Here is a 15999-nt window from a genome sequence, read left to right as displayed (position 1 = left end):
GGTTCTTCCTAATCCCTAGTTCACTACTACAGAATGACATATATACCACGGTCAATAAGAACATTTATACCACGGTTCTTTCAAAAACCGTGGGAAATACTTATATACCACGGCGGAAATTTCTTTGGTCATTGGTTTACTAGTATATGCCGCAGTTACATGAAAACCGTGGGATAAGTTGGGCCATATACCATGGTTAGTTTTTTTTTCAGCATGAGAGTACTCCACATCCCCACTACCTTAAACATAAACAGTGGTATATAAATTTTTCACTTTCTACCGTGGTTTATGACTTTATGCCAAATAGTCAAATACGAAAAAAAAAATACACAGTTAATGGATTTAATCCATTGTCTATTAAATTGGGCCTCCAACTCGCAAGCCCAACCCGAAAAGCTTCTCATATTCAATTTTTGAGGAGGGAAAAAAAACACACACTGAAAAAACTCAAAATCATTTCCTCTTCTCTCTCTTGAAAAAACGAGACCACACCTCAAAATCAAAAGCAATGACAGAAACCCAAAAAACCACCCCAACACGAGGAGGAGGATGAGGACCAATGAGTCCATTATTATTCTCAAACAACGACCAACTCGAACGTGCACGTGCAGCAGCCATTCGTCGCAAATCCATTCTTGTCGTTTCTCCTCCTCCACTTCAATCTCAATCCGACCCTTTATGTTTCAGTAAAGAGCAAATTACTGAACTTTTCACAAACTGTATTAAATTAGCAAGTGAGAATAAGATTAATCAGAAGAATACTTGGGAGTTAAGGTTGATTGATCATATTTGTGAGATTATTAGAATTGATACTCAAGATGATAATGACGTAGAAACTAATTTCCAAAAGGTGCGCCCCACTCAAGTTTTTTTTTTTTTTTTTTTTTATTAAATGTTGGGTCTTTTTTTTATTGTTTTGTTTTGTTTTTGTGTGTAGGCAAGTTGTACATTGGAGGCTGGTGTTAAGATATATGCTTCGAGAGTTGATTCGGTGCATTCGGAAGCGTATAAGGTTCTTGGTGGGATTAATCGGGCCGGGCGAGATGATGTACAAGGTATGATTGTTGTTGTTTAATATGGTTAACTACAAAGAAGCCTGCTTTGCTTTTATACTTAGGAGAGAAAAATGATTTTAAAATAACTAGAGGGATACTGACTTAAATCCTCACTTAGACAATTGTAGAATGCTTGTTTTTCCAGATAAAAGAACTTTGATCTTCTGTAGTTTCCTTGAGTAGGGATCAAATTGTCAAAATCATGTCTTTTTAATATTATGATTTTATGAGATCAAGATTTATTTGGGGGTCAAATTTATTATGTATTAAAAAGTGCAAAAGTTTTACTCGTAAAATTGATTGCCCACTGGCTTCCTTTTGGAACACAATGCTTTTGCAACTATTCCCAATCAGAACTTGCCAATTTCCATGACTGAAAGAATAAAAATTCTTAACAAGCTAAGGATCAAAGTGCAACTGGACAATATGAACCTTTGCCGATGCTGAAACACCTCATGTATATCAAACAAATGAAATGAGACACAACAGTTTACAAACCTAGCAGTGAGAAACAAACAAGGACCACAAGACATGATTAAAGGTATACTCTTCTTTTTTAAGGAGTTTTTATGTGGTTTGACAATTTTGCTTAGTGCATTATTGAAATTTCAATAGATGGGACTCGAGAGAAAATAAGTATAGTATAATCTCATAAAGCTTAATAGTCTCTCCAAGGAACTCCAGGAAGCATACATCTGTTTATGACTGTTGCAAACCTCCAAGTTTTATTTAGGTGAGACCTAAAAATAGAGGACGTAGATTTAAACAGAGAAGAAATTACGCTCAAACTCTAATCTTGACATCATTGAATTGTGTTTGATCCAAGCCAAAAATCTAGAACATCTCATATCCTGGATTGACATTTAAAAATTCCACGTTAACTTTGTAAGCCCATCTAAAACTTGTAACAACTCCAAAAACATGGTTTCTTAACTGTGCCACTCTGGTAACCAATCCAGGCCTTAGGAGCCTCTAATATTAGTTATTTTGCAATGATGACTAACACCATCCATAAAGACACCTCTTAAAGTATTGGCATATTGTGCATGAGTTATTTCCTAGTTCATACTCCTGAGGTACCTGATCTTTATATTATCACCACAGAAAATATCCTGGACGGTGATCAAAGGAGCGGACAAGGCGAAGGACATTCTAAGAAGGATGTCGACAGGAAGGTTGGTACTTCTTTAAGCTATGAAGATGTTGATACATGAGACTTCTGGCTAACAGGATACACCATTTGCAGATGTCACCTTTATCAACTTTGGAGTCTTCTTTCGAGGCTCTTAATGTAAAAAAGTTTGATGGTAATATAAACTTATACTTTTATTTCCTTTTTGCAGTGATTAAAGTATAAATGGTAAAATGGTTTGTTTCTTTTGTGCCCTAGTTGTATTTGTAGTAGATCCTTTGTATCATCAAACATCTGCACAATTTGACGAAGGTGGTGCCAAGGGTCTCCTCTTGAATAACCTTGGAGTATATGGTGGTTGCCGCGTAGTTTTTGATTCGTTTGAAGTACCAGGGAAGAGTATGTACTGGGATGGTCAAAGTGATACATCAGATAAGATTGATGTATCTTTTGCGAAAGGTGTGTTGCATTCACAGACTCAATATTTTCTGACATTTGCGTTAGCATACACAGAAATGTTAAAAACACCTCCCTTGCCCTCTTATTCCCTCCCCTGTATACAGATTACATTGAGCAGATGGTTATCAATGTCCGTGCAAAGGATGAGATATCACCGACTCTCAGGAGTATAATTAATCAGTTTGATGAAGATAACAGAAGGCCATTGAATACATTTTGCATTGACCAGAGAGAAAGAGGACAAGATGATGCAGCCAATCAAAACCATGCTAATTCAGATGGTAATGCTGATGCATTTGACAATTTTGGGGACTCGGGCCTTGATCAAGATGATCAGTCAAGTGTGGTTGATGAAAGCTCTAACTATGGAGAACCTGTTTTTCCGAATCATCAAGAGGTAGTATAAGTTGCATGTTTAAGTATATTTATCATCAAATATTCTTATAAAAAATAGCAATCGCCTTTCATGAATTATATATACAAGTTTACATTTTCAGGAGAATTATTCCCATGCATTTCATGAATCTGAGATTGTTGATAACTCTTAAAATGTAGCGGAATTCCTATTTCTAGGCTTGGGCTTTAGTTCAAACAGAAATGCCTGGGCTGGTCCTGATCATTGGAAGTTTCGCAAGGTTAAAGGTATGTATCTAAGCATAAATTGTTGATGGGCTGATTTTTCCATTTTTTTAATCCTTCCATGTGTTCTAGAGAGGAAAGTTCTACTTCTTTTGGAAGATGATCTCATAGTGATGATCATCCTTCCGTATCAGTTTGTGCAAACATTTTTAAGCTTGTCAGAAGAGAATGTCAAATTGGAAAGTCGTGCTTGTTGTGGACAGTCCCTTTTACTCACAATTTTCCACTGTGTGTATATAATTGTTGAGGATGATAACTAACAACTAGTAAACTTGTAACTCGTGTCCATGTCGATCCTGTTAGCGAGTGCCAAAAGGGATGTGTGGAAAAAGAGGTGTCATACTAACCAGTACACACCTCCATACTTATGTGACTGGGTGAACATATATGGATATCTGTATGCATGTTCAAGTATGTCAAAACATAATTATTTAATTCTAGTGATTTATATTTTGTCATTTGAAGGTCCTGAAGGAAACACTGTAACTGAAAGTGGATCAACAGTAACAGCTAAGAAACCAAATTGCAGAAAGCAGGTTGAACCCGATCTAAATTTCACAAATTGTTTGGAGAAAGAAATGCCTGACATCTTTGCCCCACCGAAAAATCTGAAGTCATTATTGCTACCTGCAAATCGAGTGCCTTGTAAAACCACACTTCCCGAAGATTGCCATTATCAACCAGAAAATCTTGTGAAGTTGTTTCTTCTTCCTAATACTCTGGTAATACTTTGTTGAAAATTTTATGTCAAGATCCTTTGTGGGATGTCTTTGTATTGTTTGTTTTAATAATGGGTACCTGTTTTATTTGAAGTGTCTTGGGAAAAGAGCAAGAAAACCCTCAGGTAATGCTGGTGCATCCTCAAGATTACTTTTGTTGTTTTATTGGTACTGTAGGATTTATGAAATAGTGACAATATTTGGGTTTTTTCATGTCTTAAGTTAATTGTGTATCGTTGTCTACTTTAAATTAGTACTTGACTCTAGGAAGCTCTTAAATAGATGTTCTGTCAGCCATTCTTACTTTGGCATCTGGTCTAGTGATAGAACGCTCTTTACACACGTTTGTTTATTGGTTTTCAGTTACTTATTTTCTTAAGTCCGAGGTCCATAGTCCAAAGTCCGAAGTCCACAGTCCAAAGTCCAAAGTCCAAATTCCAACGTCCGTATAGTCGTACGTTTTAGTCAAGTTACCTTACTCACGTGGGTTTGGTAGGATAGGTCGAGTAAGGGATCGTCCAAACCTTAGGGCTCGGATAGGTTCACAACTGGAAATTACAACTTTAAGTGAGTAGGATTTTTAGGTTTCTTTTTAGTTGGTTTTTAATTAAAATAACGGTAATGCAAATAAAATAAATTACTACGGCGATTATATATAGGTAAACAAAATGTAGAGAAACAAGGAGAGAGTTAATCATGCTCATGCAAGAATCATTTTTCAACAGTTTTTATTACTAAATCACTACATCTCTAATTGCCTCGCTTTGAGGACGGCGCCGAAAGTATTGATCCCTAGTGCATGCCCACATCTCTAGGTCGCATTTCACTAGCATAAGGAGTTTCGATAATACCTCATCTCGGTATATTATTTCAGCTCCGCCGCACAAGTTCACATCATTTGGGATTTAATTGGAGAGTCATCGACACTGCAGAGTCGGCGTATGCAGACATTTTGTCGTAGCGAAGACCTGTTTCGGAGCATCGGCACTCTAACTTTTTACGATCTCGATCATTTTGGGACCGGATGTTAATTCTATGCCTACTTCCTAAGTAGTGATTCTAGAATATTAACAAGTCAATCGGATTTTCACATCGAAGCAAAGATAACCCTCCCCGAGGGGGATTAGCTAAATCATCATAGAAGGAATAATAAAACTTGCCGTATACATTAAGTAAATAAATGCGGGACGAGAAATTAAACAAGAAAAGAAATAAGCTGTTATTAAGGGTAAAATAACCATTGTATTAAGCTGCTGAAATAAAAATGGCGGAAGGTAAGTCTTGAAGAAAGAAAACTAAACGTAGCTAAAGCATTAATATCTTTGAAGAGGTAATAATGAAGGTGACCCCCTCATATATATAGGTGATGTGTCGTGAAGCCTTTAATTGGGTTTAGATCTTTTGCTAATTTAGACATTCAAAACTTTGAATAACAAAGTTTTCTCTCCATGTAAATCAATTTGATTCAAAGTTTTGTTCTGAAACAAAACTTTCATTTAAGGTTTTGTCCTTTTTGTGTTTTGGTTTTGTCTTTTAACCCAATTCAATTCAAACATTGAATTGGTGCGTGTCTTTCCTCTTGCAAGGTGGCACCAAATTGAACCCATCACTTGCCACCTGCCTATATCCGACTCGTCATGCCTTTGGGCCCTTGAGTGGGTCCACTTAGTGTGTCCAGTGGCTACGCCGATTTTGTCGTTTTTACGACTTTTTGTCCTTGCGCAGAGTTCGTCGCCCGGGTCGCTATGGCAGCTTCACTAGCCAACGTCGACACCTAGATTTATCCGATTTGAGCTTCGGAAGTTTCCTGCTTCTTTATATGTGGGCCCGTTCTGCACTGGTTCTGTTCTTTTGGAAACTTCGGCTCTAGTCAGGCTTTGTTGGGCTTCACGGGGATTGAGTGGGAATTCCAAATATTCCCGTATTCCTGTACTTAGCAGCTTCACTAGCCAATGTCGGCACCTAGATTTATCCGATTTGAGCTTCGAAAGTTTGCTGCTTCTTCATATGTGGACCCGTTCCGCACTGGTTCTGTTCTTTTGGAAACTTCGGCTTCACGGGGTTGAGTGGGAAACTCCAAATATTCCCGTATTCCTGTACTTCGATGCAGGTTTTATCACTATATTCATTTTAATTGCGGAAACCTGCAAAAGTACGAAAATATAATTATTACATGATTATTAAACACATAATCAACCAAAATGCTATGTCTCTGGGGGTTTAATATTACGGTTTTGGGTGCTTATCACACCACCCCAAACAAAGACTTTGCTTGTCCTCAAGCAAAGAAGAGACATTAAAACGATAAGTGGTCAAAAATGTGTTGTCCTAAGCTAAATCTCATTTCTCAGAGTGCGGTTGCATTGACCATATACAACAAGGCCTTGAACCACTAGGAATTCCCTAGTGGACGAGTTATAGCCTCGTGAGAGTTTTCCAGAGAAGATACTCACAAACTTCATTTATACTACAATGACCCAGTAACAAAGGCTTGTTTCCTTAATTAATCTCAGGTATCTAGACACCTCACTAGCAAGGGAAACAAGGATTTTATTCTTTCGAAATTCAAGTTAATATACATATAATAATCGAAACATCTACGTATGAGCATGCATGCAGTGATCTAATAATGAAATGTACGAGCAGGGCCGTTTCTGGATCCTTTGGATAGCGTCCTTAAGTAGGTTCTCACAGGTATGTGTCGAAACACAATTTCTCTCTTATTTTTCCACTCAAGCTTTGCTATCTCCGGTGGGCACGCGTTTCCTCACATACTCAATGACAAATGAGGAGGAGAGGTCGAGAAGTCACAACTACTACTTATTATCACACTATCCTATCCCTAATTGAGCTAGAGGTCTTTATTAGGTGTTATGGGGCTTAGGTGGTAGTGTAGAAGAAAATGGAATGGAAAATAAAAAATGCTAAGTATGAGAGAAGAAAGGTCTTGAGATATTTATACTAGAGAAATCCTTTTTTCTTTCCTACTTCTAGCATGGTTTCCATACTTGGATTTTTCAAGCTTTTGTATTCCCTTTTGATTTGATCTTTGGGGGGAATTCTACCTTGATATTTCTTTTGATTTTTGGAAACATATTTCTATTTTCTTTTTCTTTTCTTCTGAAACAGGTAACTGATTTTGATTTGTGACAAGGTTTTTCTCTTCATTTTTTTGCACTTCATCCTATTTCTCATACTCATCATCTAGGTAGGATTATTTATTTGTGGTTACTAGATGGGTAATGATTTTTATTGGTGAAGTAGAAAGGATTAATGAAAGGTTTAGTGGGCGACTAGCGGTAAATTTTTTTTTTTACAGGTGTGAATTTTTTTTGGCTATATCGATCCAAAGAAGGCCTAAATTCTCGCCTAGGATTTGGGTAGTGATCAAGTAAGTAGACGTGTGAACTTCTCTATTCGGAAGAACTACTCCTCTGTGTCATTACTCATATATCACACATTTTGAGGCTTTTGGTTAGATTCTTACAAGATATGGAAACTAAGTTATCTAACCGTGGGTCCCAGAAACTTACTGCTGTGTACATTTAATGATAGTCAGTGCATGAATGCTTATGAAAAGATGTAAAAACTATTGCATACGTATTAAATTAAGTTTCTAAGAACAAGTCCTAATTCTGATGCTAGGGTGAGATTTCTAAACATTTTTCATCATAGAAAGAGAAACAAGAATTTGTCACTACATACGTTTATTTAGACATTAAGTAAACTATATACAACTATGCATGCCTAATTTTTGCAAAAGGTTCTCACCACCCCCAAACAGTTGGACACTGTGTCATCAAAGTGTTAAGAGGAAGAAAGAGTATACCTGAGAGGCTTTGAGCAAAAATAAAGCTGACATCTTCCACAGAAATTTATTGTAACACACTATATATTATACATCATAAAAGTAGAAACACACTGTTAGAGTAGCACACTGTTAGGTTATTTATTTATTTCACATCAAAACATAAAACAAATATGTACATGCATCAACTCACATTGCCCCATCCTTGAACTGGTTGATAGTCCCTCCTTGCCTCGTCCCTGTAGAAATGCCATTAAAGATGGAGTGGTGAAAAAAGATTATTTTGGAAGAAGGGAAGTTAAATTTTTAAGGTGTCTATCCTTGTTATAAATAGGCATTCATCCGAAAATGTAAAAGATACGTTTCGAGGTGTCACAGGGTAATTAGACCATGTGTATCTTGTAAGATATGCGCAAAAGTGGATATAGTGTGGATAAGAAGGATGGGGCATGTGACAAGGAGTGCCCCCTTTTTTTTTTTTTTTTTTTTTTTTTTTTAGAAAAACGTAAGTAGAAGGACAAGGAAAATGTAGGTATACGATTACAATAAGATGTAAGAACGTACAATGGTATGGAAACACAACATAATGATACGATGACTTAAATACAAACCTAAATGTTAGATAGAACTATATGCCACATTAACAACATGACTATAATAAAACAACCGAGCATGAAGACTTGAGTAGCATATTCAATCTGCTGTTGCTCAAACTTTTCTAGTGCATCCATGAATCTTGAGCTTGGAGTGATCTAAAACGGTTTTTAGAATAAGAAGTGTAGAGGGAAGAATATGAAATGAGTGAATATGGAGGAAGAGTTGAACTTATTTATAGAAAGAAAAATTGCCGTTTTTTTTCTAGATGTGGTCATGACCGTTTTTAGATGTGGTTCATGACCGTTTTTTTTTATGACCATTTTTTTTTTCATTTTTCGGTTTCGAACGTGTTAGTTACGTTAAAATTTGTTGTTTAAGTATGACATGTGAAATATATTTATATATATGTATATAATTTATTATTACCAATATATGTTCCTACCTATATACTATAATATTAGATATAGCTAATATATCAAGATAGAAATATTTAGGAACCATCTACTATTAAGCTAGAAAATGCAAACACATAAATAAAATATCTTATATAAATATTATACAAGACCGGAAAAAAATAAATCTAGCTACTGATGATCCTCCAGTGTGTGCGAGAATCCTGGGCCGAGGAAGAAGAACCGGGGAGTCCTGCGACGCCGCGTGCAATCTGAGCTCCCCGTGGAGGCTAAGCGCTCTGGATATCACCAAGAGTATCCATCACCTTTGAGCTGGCCCGATCTTTGGCTCGCCATGAACATTCGCTGAAACTGGTTCGCGAGTAAGCATATCTTGTCTGAAATGCAGATCATGGAGGCTCTCATTTCCTCTTTGGAATTCACCCATGCCATGCATTATCGACTCGTGGCGAAAGTGGTCATATCTGTCCTTAACTCGCCCAAGGTACGTCTCATCGATACCTGGTGAGTGTACATGTCTCTCAGACCAATGTTCACTACACGTAGGGCCTCTATGGGTTGGGTGATCTTACTCATGGCAGTCTCATCAAAGTATGGTGGGTGAGAGGATCCTACGCTAGCGTGCTCGGCAGCCCTAGGTGCTGTAGGTTCCCAAGGGTCTTGTATGCATTTCTTAAAGACCAACATATTCTCATATTGTGGTATAAGGAGTAAAGGGGTGGCAGACAGAAATCCCAGATTAATCATGACTTGCGTTACTATAACGGCAGGGGGCTGACCTAAGAGTGGCATGTGTGATAATATCAAAAATAAAGGTAACGATGCAGAAGTTACCCTTTCGCTCCTAGAGGATCCAGAGAAGGTGGAGGAAGGTCTTGTTGATGTCGAAAGGCTTCGAGGTGCCAATGACGTTCATTCCCAGCCATTGAGTCACTGCTAGCTGGTTCCGTCGCACCGAGCGCTGATACGCGCATTTCCCGTCGATGTTGTACTCTCCCTCGATAAGCGTGTCGAGTATTAGGTCCTAAGTCCGTGGGGGTAACGTGAGGCTGTTGAGTGAGTCGACGCGTGGTCGACCAGTGGAATGCCCGTGATCTCGGAGAGCAACACCGGTGTGACTTCGTGGCGCACACCCTCGACGGTGACCCAAAAATGGTCGCCATTAAAGCTTCCATTGTCTTAGAATTTCATCACCAAATCCTTAGAATAAAGCCCTCCATTGGCATATAACAAACTCTCCCATCCTCTAGAGTGAATTTCGTGATCAAAGAATGGAGCAAACATCCCGTTTTCAAACAAATTTCCAAATTTTTTTTCCACACAAATCCATCTGTTTCCAGCCATTGCTGATCTAAGAGGGAGGATGGCTATTGATTATTTATGAGGGGGAGAATTGGGATGATCTGACGGAAGGAAATCTTGATCGGAAAAATGGGTCTCTTGAGACTTAGTTTTTAGTGTGGGCCTGTCTCGCGGCGAGACCTGATTCGAGAGGGGCAAGATCCGGTTTTAGGAAGGCGAATCGTGGATTTGTGGACGCGTGTGATCGGGTATTTTGGGTTTAAATGGACCGAGAAATCGATATTTGGGTTGGGCCAAAAATTTTCGAAGCCCAAATCAAGCCTAAAGCCCGATTTAAACCTTAAAATCTAAATCGCGCACTCCACGACTTCGCTTGGACTCGAATTGGACCGAATGAGATATCGAAACGATCGGCACAAAAATTCTATCCAATTGTATGAGTCATTCTTGAAATTTTGTTTTTTTTTTTTTTTTTTTTTTTTTTTTAAGATAAAGGAAAGTGTAAAGGTTTTATTTACATACAAAGGGAGATATACGTTAAAAACACTAGATGTCGGGGAGTCACCATCTTAAATCATAGACAATTGTCATGTCGGCTCCCGGAGCTTAACCCAATCCGGCCCAGATTTGTGGCTTCACCTCTATGTATTATGGGGTTAGGGGCGGGGGCGGTACCATCTGGACCATGCGGCGCACGGTCTAATAAAATTGCCCTTTTACATACGGCTATCCTCAAACCGCCCCAAAGGGACTCAAAGTAACCAATTCTAGGGTTGGTGCGGTGGAATCCATTGCCCGTTTGTGTTCCAAGTATGTAACATCGAGGTTTGACACGCGAATCCCTTTGTGAAAAACTTAATGCAAAGGGAAAAGGTAACAAAATAATCATATTTACAAGGTGAGTCTTTTAACGTCAAATCCTCAAGGCGAATCCCAACCTGTGGGAGAAACGGGTGGCGGCGAAGATTATCTAGCATGGAAATTTGGTGTTAGACAAAAGTATACCTTAAACCTGGCTAGTATCGGATAGGAAGTCGGGCCTAGACAGAAGGGTGTTTGGCAATGCATACACCAGCCCATCCTTCACGCACGTCGTTTATGAGCAAAAGAACTACGACCATTTCCTATTCGTGATGAGTGAGACTTACACCAAATGATTAGCTGAAGTTCGCGAGGTAGAGAATAGAAAAGGGAAGAGAAGGAAGGAGGTGAAATTTTAGGTACCCATCGTTTTACGAAAAGCACGTTTGCTTTCGGTTTCTGAAGACATTTATACTCGCCGGGCCGCAAAAGAGTTTTCGTGGACTAAGGTTCCGGCGCTTGCAACCACACACTTCAAAGAACTTTGAAGATCATAAGATAGAAGATGGCCCGGCTACCAAAATGGTGTACCCTCTATAGAAACAAGATTGAGTACGCCAAATGAAACATCTAGTCGATTGTAAAACTGGATTACGAAGAAGAAGAGTCCGTTCAACATCCGGTGGCGTAATTGTGTGGTAATGTTTTAGGCGTTGTCCATTGACTTGAAATTATGTTATCTTTTGGATTAAGCAAAGAGATTGCCCCATAATGTTTCACAGTGACACAATGAAAGGACTAGACCATCGTGTTTTCAATTTACCGGGAAAGATGTGTAATCTAACGGAGTTTGCAAGAAAAACTTTTGGCCAATTTTGAAATCCTTACGCCAAAATGTGCTTGTCGTGCACTCTTTTCATATTAGCTTTGTAGGATTTGAGAGATCATAAGCATCACTCGAATCTCCTCCAGCTCATTTAATTGTAGTTTTAAACTTCTCGCTGCCTCGATGATATTGTAATTGAGGCTTTTGATGGCCCAAAAGGCACGGTGCTCAAGTTCAACCTGGCAGATGACAAGGTTTTCCAAAACAATGCGGTAAGGAGACATCCCTATAGGTGTCTTAAATGTTGTTCGGTATGCCCACAAGGCATCCGATAAAGCCGGAGAGACCGATCCTTTCTTGATAGGTTGACGGTTTTTCTCCGAATAGACTTTATCTCTGTTAGAGACTTCCACTTGGCTTTCGTTTGTGGGTGGTATGGAGTAGCAACCTTGTGAGTAACTCCATATTTCTTCATTAAAAACCTAAAAATTTTGTTACAAAAATATGTACCCCCATCACTGATGATAGCTTTGGGAACACCAAAACGAGAGAAAATGTTTTCTTTTACAAATCTCACGACAGTCTTATGGTCATTTGAGCGACATGCGAGTGCCTCAATCCATTTGGACACATAGTCTACAGCGACTAAAATGTATAGAAAACCTTGAGAAATGGGGAAGGGTCCCATAAAATCAATGCCCCAAGCATCAAAAATTTCCACTATCAAGATAGGATTTAGGGGCATCATATTTCGTTTGGTAATTCGACCTAGGTGTTGACAACGAATGCAAGCTACGCAATGTTCGTGTGCATCGCGAAAATGGGTAGGCCAGTAAAAACCACATTGTAACACCTTGGCCGCAATTTTCTTTCCACTGAAATGACCTCCGCAAGATTGTTCATGGCAAAAGGATAATACATCGGTGTGTTCCCAGTCTGGAATGCAACGACGAATGAGTTGGTCGGAACAATACTTAAAGAGGTAGGGTTCATCCCAGAAATAATATTTTACAGTGGATAAGAACTTTTTATGATCAGAACGTGACCAAAAGGAGGGGACTTCCTCAGTAACTAGGTAGTTAACGATATCCGCGTACCATGGAGATGAGAAAATAGAGTACAAGTATTAGATGCAGGGAAGGAATCACCGATAGCCGGAATCACTATCGATGTCACCAACCAGCCTTGATAAATTGTCGGCTACGACATTTTTGGTTCCTTTCTTGTCTTTGATTTCCAGGGTGAATTCTTGTAAGAGAAGGATCCAGCGGAACAATCGTTGTTTTGCGTCCTTTTTCGCGATAAGTCTTGAATTGCGGCATGGTCAAGATATATCACGATGGTCGATGTTCCAACTAGGTAGGGGCGAAACTTATCCAAGGCATAGACAACAGCTAGGAACTCTTTCTCAGTTGTGGTATAATTACGTTGAGCATCGTTAAGAGTTTTACTAGCGTAGTAAATGACAACGGGTTTGTCGTCACGTCGTTGGCCTAGCACGACACTAATAGCAAAGTCGCTAGCGTCACACATCAGTTCGAATGGTTGAGACCAATCAGGGGGTTGAATGATAGGAGCGGTAGTCAGAGCGGTTTTTAGAGTATCAAAAGCTTGTTTGCAATTGAAATTGAAATCGAATACTGCATCCTTAAGCATGAGATTGGTTAAGGGTCGAGCAACTTTAGAAAAATCCTGAATGAATCTCCTGTAAAACCCAGCGTGGCCTAAAAAGGCATGGATATCACGAACTGTACGTGGGAAAGGTAGCGAAGAAATTTTAACAATTTTAGCTTTATCAACCTCTATCCCGTTTTTTTAAACAATATGACCTAAAACAATTCCTTTGGTAACCATGAAATGACACTTCTCCCAATTGAGTACCAGATTTTTCTCTTCGCAACGCGTTAAAACTTTGGAAAGGTTGGATAAACAGTCGTTAAAGGAATTTCCGTAAATGGAAAAGTCGTCCATGAAGACTTCCATATAACGTTCCACCATATCACTAAAAATGTGAAGCATGCAGCGTTGGAAAGTGCGGAGCATTACAAAGACCAAAAGGCATTAGATGCGTATGCAAAGGTTCCAAAGGGACATGTGAAAGTTGTCTTTTTCTTGATCGGTGGGATCGATGACAATTTGGAAGTATCCGGAATAGCCATCAAGAAAAACAGTAGTAAGCATGACCGCTAAACGTTCTAGCATCCGGGTCAATGAATGGGAGAGGAAGTGATCTTTACGGGTTACGGCATTAAGTTTGCGATAGTCAATGCAAATTCTCCATTTTAAAGGAATGCGAGTGGAGGAGATGCACTCACCCTTTTCATTTTGCACAACTTGAATGCCGGACTTTTTGGGAACAACGTGGACGGGACTAACCCATCCACTATCCGAGATAGGGTATATGATACCCGCATCAAGTAAGCGTAGAACTTCCTCTCGCACTACTTCCTTCATTTGTGGGATTAAAGGCGTTGTGGTTCTCGTGATGTCTTTGTGCCGTCATCAAGATGTATAACGCGCGTGCATATGCTAGGGTCTATTCCCTTGATATCATCTAAAGACCATCCGATAGCGGAGCGGTGTTCACGAATGACATGAATCAAACGTGCCTCCTTGTCTGTAGTCAAGTGAGCAGAAATTATTATAGGGTGACTACCATCGAGATCGAGATGCACGTACTTCAAATCAGGGGGTAGAGGTTTTAAATCCGGAGTTGGAGGATTGGGGATCAAGGATTCGTGAGGGATCATCTCTTCAATGGAAAAGAGCGAATCCGGTTCTTCTGAATTAGTTTGTACCGAAGCATTAGGGTCAAATAGTGGTACTGACTCTAATAATGCATGGACATCCCTTATGTATGAGTCATCGTCAAACTCCGGATTATCAAAAGAAAGAAATTGGTGTATCTCGTCTGGGGGAAAAGAGTTTGTGAAATAATCATGTTCCAGACTATCAACCAAGCTAATCTCGCCCTCCATTATAGGATCGGGAAACTGTTTCATTAATTTGAACACGTTGAGTTAAATGTAAAGGTTTCGAAAAGACAATGTCATTGAACCGAATCCGACAATTTTATGAGGCGTTGGCAGTTGCAAGGAAAGGACGTCCCAAGATGATAGGGATGGAGTCACAGGCTACTTCAGTATCTAGAATGACAAAATCAACTGGATAGTAAAAATCTTGGACTTTTACTATAACGTTCTCTATTATGCCTTTTGGGTACTTGATGGAGCGATCCGCGAGTTGCAGAGTCATATTGGTAGGTTTCAATTCATGAAGACCTAACTGCTTAAATAAGTAGTAGGGAAGTAGGTTAACACTGGCACCTAGGTCGAAAAGTGCAGTAGCGGTATACTTGTCGCCTAACGTGCATGGTACAGTTGGTCGACCTGGGTCCTTGTACTTTACCACACCATTGGTAGTGGTAATCGAGGGAAACTGCTCAGTGAGGAACGCTTGTTGATAAGAGCCCAAAACTGTAGTTTTAACCCCTTAATAATCATACTGTTAGACCAATTATGTGAATAATAAGTAAGAGTTAATACTGATTACGTGTTTTTATGCATTTAAGGCTTCAAAGTCCATTATAATGCGTAAATGTGCCACTTTAGCGAGATAAAGGAGCAAAAGTCGTGAGAACTTCGAATGCCATATCTTTGGACTCAGACACCGAATTGGGCCTACCTTATGTCAAAACGACCGGCTCAAAAAGAGCTTTGCAATGGTCCAAGCCTTGACCCAATCAGAGGAGCAGAAGTGAACGAAAAGTCTGTTGAAGCCGAATCTAGTGAAGAGGCCTTTTGAATTTGAAAAGAATTGGGTTTGGGCCTGATTCTCTGGCCCAAAACATGGCTCCAAGCCCATGCACGATTTTTGGATCTAGATGTATAAAATCAAAAGCTTAGCTCTTTATTAATGGTAGATTATTTAGTAGAGAATTAGGGTAGATAGCTTAGAATAGAAAGTAGCCATTAAAATAGCTTCTAGATCTAGTTTTATTGAATTGTTTTAATTAAGTTTAGTTTCAAATCAAATTCTTGTCTTAGATTAAACTATTAGAATCATAGTTCTTCATTAGTATTAATAAATAAATAGCTATTAGTTAATTTCGATTTTTTGTCATTTCCATTTCTAGATCTAATTTCAATTCTTGTGTTTATTTCATTTTAGTCATTAAATTAGATTTCATTATTGTTTAATTAAGTAAATTTCAATGCTTTATATTATGTTTAGTTTTAATCTAAATGG

General features: G+C 38.8%; 1 protein-coding gene across 1 annotated transcript in view; it reads left to right on the top strand.

The window, feature by feature from the left end:
• Positions 1 to 457: 457 nt before the first annotated feature.
• LOC147503833 (condensin complex subunit 2-like) overlaps positions 458 to 15999 on the top strand; it is a 33041-nt gene continuing 17499 nt past the window's right edge. The window contains 9 exon segments of the mRNA XM_086604973.1: positions 458 to 850; positions 938 to 1055; positions 2118 to 2230; positions 2302 to 2362; positions 2446 to 2646; positions 2751 to 3043; positions 3144 to 3288; positions 3751 to 4007; positions 4099 to 4129. Coding sequence (XP_086461099.1) covers positions 560 to 850; positions 938 to 1055; positions 2118 to 2230; positions 2302 to 2362; positions 2446 to 2646; positions 2751 to 3043; positions 3144 to 3288; positions 3751 to 4007; positions 4099 to 4129 — 1510 coding nt within the window. The 5' untranslated portion in view covers positions 458 to 559.

Source organism: Coptis chinensis, chromosome 4 (assembly GCF_015680905.1).
Source record: "Coptis chinensis isolate HL-2020 chromosome 4, ASM1568090v1, whole genome shotgun sequence".
Taxonomy (NCBI): Eukaryota; Viridiplantae; Streptophyta; class Magnoliopsida; order Ranunculales; family Ranunculaceae; genus Coptis; species Coptis chinensis.
The sequence above is the reverse complement of the archived record's forward strand: the minus strand, read 5'-3'. Positions and strand labels throughout refer to the sequence as shown.